This window comes from Xenopus tropicalis, chromosome 4, assembly GCF_000004195.4.
Source record: "Xenopus tropicalis strain Nigerian chromosome 4, UCB_Xtro_10.0, whole genome shotgun sequence".
Lineage (NCBI taxonomy): Eukaryota > Metazoa > Chordata > Amphibia > Anura > Pipidae > Xenopus > Xenopus tropicalis.
Genome location: NC_030680.2, coordinates 71,249,521 through 71,262,385, shown reverse-complemented (window position 1 = coordinate 71,262,385; position 12,865 = coordinate 71,249,521). Strand labels below are relative to the sequence as shown.

The 12,865-nt window shown below is 36.9% G+C and overlaps 1 protein-coding gene across 1 annotated transcript in view; it reads left to right on the top strand.

The window, feature by feature from the left end:
* Window positions 1-12,865, top strand: part of uri1 (URI1 prefoldin-like chaperone) — a 45,405-nt gene that overhangs the window by 19,756 nt on the left and 12,784 nt on the right. Inside the window, exons 2-4 of the mRNA XM_004913549.4 lie at window positions 903-937; window positions 2,781-2,859; window positions 4,669-4,804. Coding sequence (XP_004913606.2) covers window positions 903-937; window positions 2,781-2,859; window positions 4,669-4,804 — 250 coding nt within the window. The remainder of the gene's footprint in view (window positions 1-902; window positions 938-2,780; window positions 2,860-4,668; window positions 4,805-12,865) is intronic.

The following is a 12,865-nucleotide window of genomic DNA, read 5'->3' as shown; positions in this document are numbered from 1 at the left end:
GTCTAGCAAATCTCATAGACGACCCTTTAAATAATGTAAATGATTATGAATATGTAACTAGTTAATATGCAGCCATGAAAGGATTATCATGCTGAGGTTAATGAACACTCTGCTCTTACAGTTTTCAAGGCTTCTGGCTCACATCATGCATGGACAAGCATAAGTTTGAAATGGACGTTACCTTAGTTTTATTATAGATTTTAGTGTATGTTTCATATTCTGTCATGTATACGTGCATGAATGAGGGGGGCATGCAGCCAGAAAGGAACAGTGGACAGGAATATTGTTATCAGGGTAACAGTATGTCTTCTATTCCCCCTTTATTTATTTTTTGTTTGTCTAAGGAAAATATTAGCAGATTAATGTATAATTATTTTTATTTTCTCTTGTACCTCTGAATGAGTTACTAACCCCGCCATTAATACATAACAATTATAATTTTTATATGATTTTATTGTATAATGCACTTAAATGGCAAAAAGATGTATTTAAAAAAAAAAAATGAAAATAAATGTATTTCCTTAAAATTTTGTTTCAGATTTGATTTTTTTTTTTTTTTTGGTCAACCTTTTTTTTCAGTGATTTTGTACCTTGTAACAGATAGGATCTAAAAGAAATGCCTGACCATTTCATCTCACAGGGCTGAGATGGCATGCTAAAATATGAAGCAGTAAGAGATGACATTGTTTTGTGCTGTTATCTTGGTGTATTAGAAGGATGTGATAAAGTATTCTGCTTCAAAACAAACATTTCCCAGCCATTGCTTTGACAAATACAAATGTGTAACAGGGAATTTTGGAATCTATAAGCTTGTGTTCAGGCTTCTAATGTATTGATACTTTTGGGTATTTTGCTCCATTTTTCAAGTTACGGTATCTTTTTTTTTTTTTTTTTGATGACAGGTGGTCAGCAGCTGCAAGGAAAAAATCCAACACTGGTAAGTGCAAAATAAAGATAAAAACACAAAATGCCTATGGTATGCAATTTTATGTATGTCTTTACTGAAGGGTGTGTAGAAATATTATCTTGCTGTGAAAATATTTTCCCACACATAAACTGATGTTTGTATGGTTCAGAAGTAGATTTGCTCTATTTTTAGCACATGAACATCCACTTAATGAGACCAGTTTTATTTTCACAATATTAAAATTGTGATTCCTCCCACTCTTCTTTCTTCGTAGGCCTGAACACATGGAAATAATTTATTCTAAAAGTTATTTTAACTTAACCTATGCAATTACAAAAATCTATTTCAAGGCTTGCATTTCTTGCATTTAAGAAAACAACTGGTGCTGCTTTCTATCACAAACTGGATTCACAAAATTGGGTAGTTGCTCAAGTAGAGATTAGTGATATATAGCTCTGTGGATTGTTGGAATCTTCCCTATTGATAAAGACCATAATTACCTGGAATTGAGTGCACCTCTGTCAGGTAATTGTCCAAAAATATGGCAGTACCTAAAAGACCTGAAATTGTGCCCTTTGACATTTGCATGACATTTGCCGGTAGAGCTCACTTGTCAAGCAATTTTTGACTGGATCTGCTGTTTTGCAGTAAGAAGCCACGCATGCGTGGATAATCATACAGGTTCCTTGGAAAATGTTTGAAATTAGTATTGCTATTATTACAGTATGATTAACACATTTCTAAGGCGCTAACATATTTGGCAGCGCTGTACAATAAATGGATGTATACTTTTGTCATCAACACTGGGCAAATTTGCCAGTGGGCAGTAACCCATGGCAACCAATAAAATTGTTGCATTCATTGTTTTACATTACATTAACATTTATTTATAAAGCGACAACATCTTCCGCAGCGCTGAACAATAAGTGGGTTTCATACATTGGACATACAGAGTAACATATAAAGCAATCAATAACCGATACAAGAGGTGAACAGGGCCCTGCCCAAAAGAGCTTACAATCTACAAGTAGAAAGGGTTGAGACACAAGGTATGGGAATGGGCATGACCAAAGTTGTGAGAGGTGTGGCACAGGGTGTTGCTAAACTAGATTAGGGTAAGCTTCTCTGAATAAATGTGTTTTTAGAGATCTTTTGAAGGCAGAGAGATTGGGAGAAAGTCTGACCGTGTGTGGGAGCGAATGCCAGAGAAGGGGGGCAGCCCTTGCAAAGTCTTGAATGCGAGCGTGTGAGGAGGGAATGAGAGATGAGTTGAGGAGCAGGTCAGTAGAGGAGCGTAACAAGCGGGTTGGATGGTACCTAGAGATAAGTTCAGAGATGTAGGGTGGGGCAGAGTTATGAACTGTTTTAAATGTAAGGGTCATTAGTTTGAATTTTATCCTGGATGGTAGGGGAAGCCAGTGCAGAGATTGGCAGAATGGCACGGCAGAGGAGGAGCAGTTGGAGAGGTGTATGAGCCTGGCAGCAGTATTCATTATGGACTGGAGAGGGGACAGTCTTTGGAGGGGGAGGCCAATTAATAGGGAGTTACAGTAGTCCAGGCGAGATATTATAAGAGAGTGAATAAAAATTTTGGCAGCATCTTGGGTGATAAATGATCGGATTTTGGATCTGATTACCTGCAGCTGGCTGACAAAAGCCACTCACTGATAGGTTGCTATGGGTTACTGCCCACGGGCAAATTTGCCCAGTGTTGATAAATGACCCCCTACAAAAATACAACCAATAACAGAGTTAAAAAAAAGGGGGGGGGGGGCCTGTACATATTTTCTAGCATTTAGAGCTTGCTGTTTTTTTAATCTGGATAATATTATTTAATGAACTGTTTAAAAATACACCCTTTTTTATTACCCAGGAGTAAGGTTGAAAGCGACTATGAAGCACTTCAAGAGCGACTAGGCACATTGCCAGACAAGCTGTCGTATGAAATCATGGTAAGTAAATGTTTAGTTAGTAGTTCATAACACACCAACACCACTAAAGAAATACCAGCATTTAGTTTTTGACTAAGCAGATATCTAAAAATCTGCAAGCAGACATTTTTATTTTTTTTTACAATCATACCATTGCATGCTCTCTTTCAAAGCAGAAGTTTTTATATTATTATACAGATGAAACCAGGATTGGGATCCATCCAATGGGATTCCAGTAATATGGGGAGTTAGAAAATTTCACTTTGGCAAAGACCAAGAAGAATTAAGATGCAATCTACCTTAGAATTTAATGTGCCATCATGAATTGGCTGTTTGCTCATAGAGGTACTTGACACAGCAGCAGGACTGTGTGACAGGTCTAAAAGAGCTTTTTTGTTTCAGATACTTTTGAGGTCATTTCTAATGTGCAAGGCAGTGTACAAAGTGCAAGAAAATTAACACGTTCTGCCATTTTCTTGCATTCTGAACCCTGCCTTTCATGGCATATGCCACAGGTTTCTGTGCTCAGTTTTAAATCAGAGACCTACGGCTGTCCCCCATATGTTTTGTTTAATGAATGAAATGTAAGGGTGGTAGCAATTACAGTACTTGTGATATATAAATTAGAAATGTTAATATTATAAAATGTATGATGTTTAAACAATAAAGTTTTTTCTATATTAGCAACAGGTTGAACCAGTTCTGTATCACATATACCCTCTGGTATAACAGTAAGCAGTTAGCTTTTACTTTTGCACTCTTTGCAAGTTAGTTACTGTAGCAGGGCATAAAGGGGGCTGTATTGAGTTGAGAGTAAAATATTATCCTTTGTAACTTAAAGTTTTAACTTAAGGTTGTTCACCTTTAAATAAACTTCTAATATTTTCTGAGAGCAATTTTTAGCTTTTGTTCAGCAGCTCTTCAGTTTGACATTTTGTTAACAATCTGGTTGCTAGGGTCATATTTACCTCAGCAACCAGGCAGTTGGTTGAATAAAAGCAATTTTTAGCTTTTGTTCAGCAGCTCTTCAGTTTGACATTTTGTTAACAATCTGGTTGCTAGGGTCATATTTACCTCAGCAACCAGGCAGTTGGTTGAATAAAATATGAATAGAAAAGGGACTTATCAGAGATAAGTACTTTTACCTACTTTTAATGAAACTGTAATCTCACAAAGCAATTTTTGGCTGCAGTGGTCAGTGTCCCCCATTTTATATCTGGGGGACAAGAAGATGAAAATAAACAATTCAAAAATGATAAAAAATCTAAAATAAAATCCATTTCCAAAGTTGCTGGGAATAGGACATTCTATAACATACTATGCACTAACTTAAAGGTGAACCGCCCCTTTAAATGGGAGCTTCGGCTTCCAAACAAAATTTAACGAGCCCCACACAACACAGAAACCCCTAATATACCTATCACTGTGATCTGTTCCTGGCAGGAGAGAAGGGACTAAAACATTTAAGTTGTAACAATTTCTCTACAGTATGCAGGAAATACATAACCCACAGTACATTGCAGTGTGATATTTCTTTCCTTATTGACGTGTGCAGGAAATTGGGGGATTTGGAGGATGCAGACTGAGGACAGTTGACTACTGTTATATTTTTTTTTTTTTCAGTCTCACAGTAGTAAGTAAAAATCATGAAAAGGCTGCATATTTTTTAATTGATGTATATTGCAAAGTTGCTTAAAATTGCTAAAAAAGTTATTTTGGGAAGCATTCCCCTTTAAATTTTGTGTATAGTATTTGATGTTTATATCAAATTTGTAATTGGTTATTCAGTTGTATGTTCATTTCATTTAACATGTTTTATTGTTTTCATAGGTACCTTTTGGCCCACTCGCCTTTATGCCAGGGAAACTTGTCAAAACTAACGAAGTTACCGTTTTGCTTGGGGACAGCTGGTTTGCTAAGTGCTCAGCTAAACAAGCTGTTGGCCTTATTGCCCACAGGAAAAAACGTATGTATTTTAAAGTATTAGTGTGTTTTATTTCAGAGTAAGCAATATAGCATGGTTTCTCTGTGCTCAATTTTGCTTCTAGATTCTTTTTGCTTCTGGTTAAGAACGCAGGAGATATATATTTGCATGAACTTCTTTTAATCTCTGCTAGTTTCAGAGGAAGGATAGGGAGGGATGAAGGATATAGGAAAAACATGACTATACAAAATATTTAATAAAAAGAACAAGGATAGTAATATTACTAAACTAAGGCTAATGAATTATAGGAGCTTTTTATATCAAAATTGGTTAACTATAATCAATAATATCACAGGATTGTTGTGAAATTTTAGGTAAAGAAACAAATAAAAAAGAAATTACCATCCTGGTGGCTAAAAAATAAAATGTATCAAGCATATGAAAAAGTTCATTTTAAAGCTATCAAGTAAAAAAAATGCCAAAAACTCATTCTATAAAGATTAACTACAAATTTTACAGGAATTTTTGCCACTGTTTGAAGTTATTTTTACTGGACTATAAGGTAAAGATATTTCATTAGGTATTAGAAGCAAAAGAAACAAAAATATCTCACAGATTTTTTAAATAAGGAGATTGCGGCAACTCATGTAACAAAACAAGATTAGTAAATCCCTTATCCAGAAAGCCCCATGTTCAAAGCATACTGGATAACAGGTCCCATACCTGTAGTAATGAAGAACTCATTGTTAGAGTAAAACTGGCCATATACATCTAGATCTGCTCATTTGACAAAGTCGCCAAACAAGATTATCTGGGCCGCATGTGGGTGGACAAATCGGTCTTATCCAATAGTTGGCCCTAGGGCAAACAGTTAAGTCACACAGTGCACTGATGTGCCCCACAACCACTGGGCTTTTAAAATCTGCTTGATAGTTATGTTTTAAAGCAGTCATATGATCAGTTCATGCTTCTCAGAGATCTAACATTTAAAGCATGTTCAAGTAACCTCCTTTGTATTCAGTATTTTGCATGCTGTTGTTCCTCAGTACCTTGCTGTACTTTTGTGAAAACCAGATACATTTAGATTTATAAAAATGTTGTTTTATTTGTGCCTAGCATTTAATGAAGTATAGACTACTTGAGCCAAATCACTGCTCTACTAGAATGACTGATTTATCGCATGTATCTTTGAGGTCTGACTATGCATGATCTACATTTAGTTATTTGTAGTATAAATGGTCTACATTTTCTTCTGGCATGATATCAGAATCAACTTTTAAAGCATGTAGTAACTTCCTTTGTCTTCCACATCAAATTCCCTGGTATTCACAGGTCTGTCTGGAAGACATTTGTTAAAGCCATGGCACAGTCATTTTTGTCTCACGATAAAAAGGCCATAATTGCATCCTTTCTGTTTTACTGCACTGCCTTCCAAAACTTTCTAAAGATCCATTGAACATATTAAGCCATTAAAGTTCTTTAAAGACTTTGAGTTTATTCTCCATAAATAGAAATAACAGGCAGCGCGGCAGCATAAATATCCTGGCAAAAAATGTTCTCAACTATTTAGCATAAGAAAAGAAATCATCTAGAGAGTAGCAAGAATGAAAAAAAAAAAAATCACGATAGAGCAAATTACCAGGATTATTGTAATAAGGGATCACAAGCATGTCCTCCATTGATTGATATATAAGACATGCATGAAAATCAACAAAAAGTCGCATTCTGTCAAGTTAATATACCTAAGGAAAAAAAACTGTATACTTCTACTAGGACAAATATATCATTATGTCACTCTTAATACATAAAAAGGAATCATTGAAATCAGCAGATAAATTTTAATCTTTTTCAAAGATTTGCCATAGTTCATTGTAAGTATGCTATTGATGGGAGCTTGGATCCTTTTACTCATTAAAAAGTCACCTAAAAGTATTTTTGCTTAGTTTTCTGTAAAATGCCTTTTGCAAAGGCTGAACAGTTTTTGTACAGTAAGATATATAACACAATACAGATGCAGAAAGTATGTCTGTGCATGATAGCCTTACAAATTATTTATTCCTCTACAACACTCAAAGCTATATATTAAACCTGCTATTGATTTCTATACAACTTTTTGGCTTTGTAAAAGTGTAAAATCCTTTCTGTGCATGATCATAAACACCTTGTATATATATACAGCTTGTAAATGCTGAGGCCGAAGCCAGGTTGTATGGATAAGTTCCCACTTGCTTTATTGTTGTTATCCCTGTTCCCCTGTAAGCATTGCATTAGACTGATTATACATATATTTATTACTTATATATTTATTTATATAATTTAAACTTATTTAAGTTTTAATGTTTGGTAAAATGGCGGACCCATGCGTAAGTGGTGATTCTTAAATCAATTAAAAAACAGGTATCTATTTGCTTAAATTTGTCAGTTCTAAGAATTCTTAGACATTTTTCTGACAATCGCAAAAGTTTGAAAAAAAATTGTCAGTAATCAAAGAAGGTATCTGTGTGAGTCTTGTCAGAATGCGTTTGACTGCTTTGCTGAATGGGAAAACATTGAACTGCTATACTTTAATAAATCTGTCTCTGTGTATTATATGATTTTGTGTCTGAGGGGTGTGATGTATAGGTATGAGATCTGTTATCTAGAAACCCACGTTATCCAGAAAGCTCCAAATTACGGCAGTCATCTCTCAAAGACTTCATTTTATTTAAAACATATTTTCTTGTTCTAAATAAAACGGTACATTGTACTTGATCCAGGCTAAGATATAATTAATCCTTATTGGGTTTATTTAATGTTTCATTTTTTAATTTTTTTAGTATATTTAAGGTATGAAGATCCAAATTACGGAAAGACACCTTAGCCGGAAAAACCACAGTTATAAGCATAATGGATAACAGGTCCTATACCTTTATTATGTAACACTCTGTGGTCCATATCTCTGCCTTTAGAAAAAAAAAATGGTGATGAAGATTTACAGTCTCAGGGTCTCTCAATATATAAATTAATTTAGTCATTCAAGGTGAATTTCAGAACATTTTGTGTCAACTAGTAAAGGGTATAAACAAACAGTGGTTCATATACCATCCTACAGTGCATAAGCACTACAAAATATCTACATACATTGCATTAAGCTATTGGTAGTATTTAACCTTTGCTGGCAGTAATGTGTTGTGTATAACTGCAGGCCCTTCTTGTGGGGTAGAGATTAAAGACTGGTGTAATGCCAAATAGCCATTTACTGTGAAAAATTGCATTTCTAATATAATCATGGTTTTTAAGGGCCCAAGGTTTCTACTTGTATAGCCTTCATTTATGTATTGACATTTTTTAAAGATTTAAGTGGGGTGGGGGTGGGTCTGTTAAAGAATGTAGATTGCTGGTGCCTGTAATTTTATTGATTTCGAGACATTTCTAAAAAGAAACACAATTTTGCATATGTAACAATTGTTGCTTGTTTTCAGTCTCTGGAAAGATTATTCTTTTTAAAAGATTATATCTAGTCAATTTAGAGACAAAGTGAGTATTTGAGTAAAGTTGATTTTATTTAAGTGACAAACAGGATAAATTATTAAGAGACCATAAACAGGAATGTAAAAAGCAGATTTGAATGTACCACTTAGCCTTATACTGTCATGATTTCTATGGTATACTTTTTATTTCTAAATTACACTGTTAACATAGCAAGTAATTTACCATTTAAAATTGTATTCTTGAACCAAAAAAATGTATTCTTTTTAGTTGTAATATTGGTGTGTAGGCAGCCATTGCAGTGAATTGTGTCTGAGTCTGAGCTTTCAGATGGAGCCAGCGCTGCACATTAGAACTGCTTTTAAGTAACCCATTGTTTCTCCTGCTCCCATGTAACTGGAGGAGTCCCAACCCAGACTTTGATTTCTTACTATTGAGTGCTATTCTGATATCTACTGGGAGCTGCTATCTTGCTACCTTTCCATTGTTCTGCTGATCGGCTACTGGGAGGGAGGTGATATCACTCTAACTTGCAGCTCAGCAGTAAAGTGAACAGAGGATAGGTCACATGGCTGTGGCACCTTGGGAAATGAAGAATATGGCTAGCCCCATGTGAAATTTTTAAATTAAATATGAAAACATCTGTTTGTGTTTTTGAAAATTTGATTTCAATGCAGGATTCTACTGGAGAAGCTCCATTAAATGATGCATTTTGAAAAACGATTCATGACGGTATTCCTTTAAGCCATTGCACTTGCATGCCTGTTTACTCCAACTCCAGTCATACATGGTATTGTGTGGGGTTATAATTGTGCTTCACAGATTAGGGTACTAATTTAAAGGAGAAGGAAAGGTTAAGTCACTTGGGGGTGCCAAAATGTTAGGCACCCCCAAGTGACTTTAATCGCTTACCTTGTACCCCGGGCTGGTGCCCCTGTTAGGAGAAAACTGCACCAGCCCGGTGGTACCTGTTGCGAGCGCATGAGCATTAGAGTGAAAAGCTGACTTTGTTGTTAAAGCTCGACTTTTCACTCTAATGCGCATGCGCAAGTGCGCCAACCCGGAAGAAGGAAGCACTCACAGCTACCCCGGGCTGGTGCGGTTCTCTTAACAGGGGCACCAGCCCCGGGTACAAGGTAAGTGATTAAAGTCACTTGGGGGTGCCTAACATTTTGGCACCCCCAAGTGACTTAGGCTTTCCTTCTCCTTTAAGGATAAACTATAGTGGTGCAGTTACCCATAGCAACCAAATGTTTTCTTTAAATTTTCTAATGCACTTGAGGTGTATTCCTAAGCCAGGGGAAAGTCTGACACATTTATACTGTATAGCTGCATTTCAGATGCCTTTTCACTGTGACTGTGCCCTGCACATTGATTGTTCTATGTAACCTTTAATTTAAGTATACCGAAACATAAAGTATGCCGAAAATCACCAGACCAGTGATTTAGTGTTATTCTTCTTTCATGAGGCACTATCCATGAGCAATGAATTTTAAAGACATTGTCAACTCAAGGATTCGGCTGACATATCAGATCAGTTCCCTAGAATTTTAAAAGCAGGCTAAGTTCTCAATACCATACCTCGCTTCTCCGCGTTCCATGTTTAATATTTTCCAGTAGTCTTGGAAAAAAGTTATTGATTTGACCTCCTACCTAAAATAATGTTCTTTAGATCTAAAGCTGGTTAGACACATTATCTGACTGAGTTTACTGAAGCAAAAACATTCCATAACCTTAACCTTTTCCCTGACCCTCTGCTTTTAACAACTGCCGACATAGTTTTATGCTGTTATGTGACCATGCACCGCTGAAATCTGTCAAACAGCTTCTTGAGTTATTAGGCTGTCTGAGTCTGACCTTTCTGCAATCAAAGATATATGACTTAAGGGCTCAGATTTGCCATGGCAACCGGTCCAATTTGCTGCCGTGAGAAAAGGTCTAATTGTTGCAGAAATTTAATGATCTAGAGCGACATCAGGGCTGTGAGATTTTATGAACTGTTTACACCGTAATTTTCATTTTGTTAATGCCATCTCTCTCTCCCCCCTATTCCTTTGTAACCCATTCACTGCTAAAGTTGCAACAGCTGTGTCTGTTTTAAATAGAAACAATGAGGGAGAGGTTTATTTGAGAGAGATGACTGCAGGGTCATTTTTACATAGCTCTCATCTAATGTACTGGCATTTTCTATGTTGATTCTGAAGATTTTCTCTGACCCAAAACTTCTGTAATAAATGGAAATGTTAAATTATTCTACTATATATTCTTATTCTGCCAAACATCTCGGTGCTGGGAATGGATTTTTAGGAGATTATGCATTGCTAGTTAACCATTTTTTTGACATATATTGGATTAAATAAATTGTTTTTTTACAGTCAGCAGAGTGACATCCATATGCTCATATATTGCTCAAAGACTTGTCTGAGATTGTGGGCAGCAAGCAGGGGGGAAAAGCCTGTAGATTTTATAGGTCAGGGCCCCAAAATCGTCTCTTCTGGTAAAGTAGGGATATCTCCCTGATCCACTTTTGTGCATTTTTGAAAAGGATTTCCTTTTTCTCTGTAATAATAAAACAGTAACTTGTAATTGATCCCAACTAAGTTATAATAATCCTTATTGGAGCCAAAACAATCCTATTTGGTTTATTTAATGTTTAAATGATTTTTTTAATAGACTTAAGGTAGGAGATCCGAATTATCGAAAGAACCCTTATCCGGAAAATCCCAAGCATTCTGGATAATGGCACAATAAAGTGAGCACAGTGAGTTGTATGCAGTGCCAGAATACCATTTATTATCTACCATAATCCTAACTAGTTGTTTCACCAGTGAACACTGTTGACCACCATGTTGTGATCAGGCATCTTCTTCAAAGAGCATTAGTAGGGGGGAGAGAGGCAGGGTTCTGTGTTTTTCAGCCCCCACTGTACATTCTTCCACTACATTGCTTTATTCAACACCTGACATAAAGAACAGTACAACATGTGTCTTTTAATTTACACGATGGTCAGTTTGTATGTTTGTCTAACATTCCTTTAGCCCTGTGACTTCATGCCACAGAAGTTTCTGCATCTTTGGAACAGTACTGCCTTGTTAAGTGACTCTTTGGGGCATACCGTATATACTCGAGTATAAGCTGATCCGAATATAAGCCGAGGTACCTAATTTTACCTAAGAAAACTGGAAAAACTTATTGACTCGAGTATAAGCCTAGGGTGGGAAATGCAGCCGCTACTGCTAAGTTTTAATAATCAAATAAATAACAGATAAATAAATAATAGATAATTTTAGGGAAAGAAAAATGCTACAGCAGCAAACAAAAGCAAGTTTGGGAAGGCTAAGGAAGCTGCCATACTAATTATCAAGTACTTGGACCCCAGTGTACAAGTCCCACCACAGTACTACAATAGTAGTTACAAGGGCAAAATAATTCTTGATGCTGGACTTAGTACAAATTAAAGTTTTGTAAATAACAAGTTATTGTACCACTTACTTACTCTGGCTCTTTGTGCAAGATGTAACGCGCTCGTTGCGCGCACCCTCCCTCCCGTGCATGCATACCTGGCTTGTCTGGATCACATGGGGAGATAGTGGGCCAGGAGGTCAGGCATTTTCTCTTTTGCTGGTGGCCTAGGGTAAGGGGAATAAAGAAGTGGCTCCAATGCCCAGGCTGGAGATGCTTGAGCTGCTAGCATGTACACTCTGTGTGGCACTTTCCTTTATTAAGATTCTAAGATCTGTGGCAGTGGAAGGGTTAAGCAGAGATACAAGGTCATTGTAAACAGACCACTTGCCACCTGTGTGTCAGGTTTCCATGTAAGGAGGGGTTCATATTACTGGGGGTTTGCCCAGGCTTTTCCAACTCCCATAATTGATCTGATAGATCAGAAAGGTAAATAAGTAATTTTTATTTAGATTTTTTGTTTTTACTGCTTTGTGCAAGAGATAACTGTGGATTTCCTAATTAAACAACAAGTTCCCTGTGCCCTATTCATTGTGCTCTCATGTTGATCCAAGGGCTTTACCCCTTATTTATATGGCTTTGTTACCTCAGAGTGGGCCACATCATCCCTGCTAAGCCTAGGTAAAGTCATGTTTACTAGAATTGCTTTGTGTTCAACCTGCACACACAATGGACCTGAATAGGTGCAGGGTAACCAACATGCTTTGTGTAATGTTAGCGCTTCGAGCATACCTGGCGACTCTGGCTCAGTCTTTAGATCGATCTGCAGTTGTACTCAGGGCAGTTGTACTTACAATTTGCCTCTCAGGGTAACCAACATGTTAGCGCTTCGAGCGCACCTGGCAACTCTGGCTCAGTCTTCAGATCGATCTGCAGTTGTGCATACATTTTGCCTGTGTAATGTCAGCGATTCAAGCGCACTCGTGGCCAGACGTCAGTATGCGAGTACAACATCTGTCCCTGGAGGGGGGTGTGTGTGAGCGACATTACACTGGCAAAATGTATGCACAACTTAGCAGGGGCAGTGCGCGTGAGTGCGCTCGAAGCGCTGACATTACACAAAGCATTCTGGTTACCCTGAGAGGCAAAATGTAAGTACAAATGCAGATCGATCAAAAGACTGAGCCAGAGTCGCCAGGTGCGCTCGAAGCGTTAACATGTTGGTTACCCTGA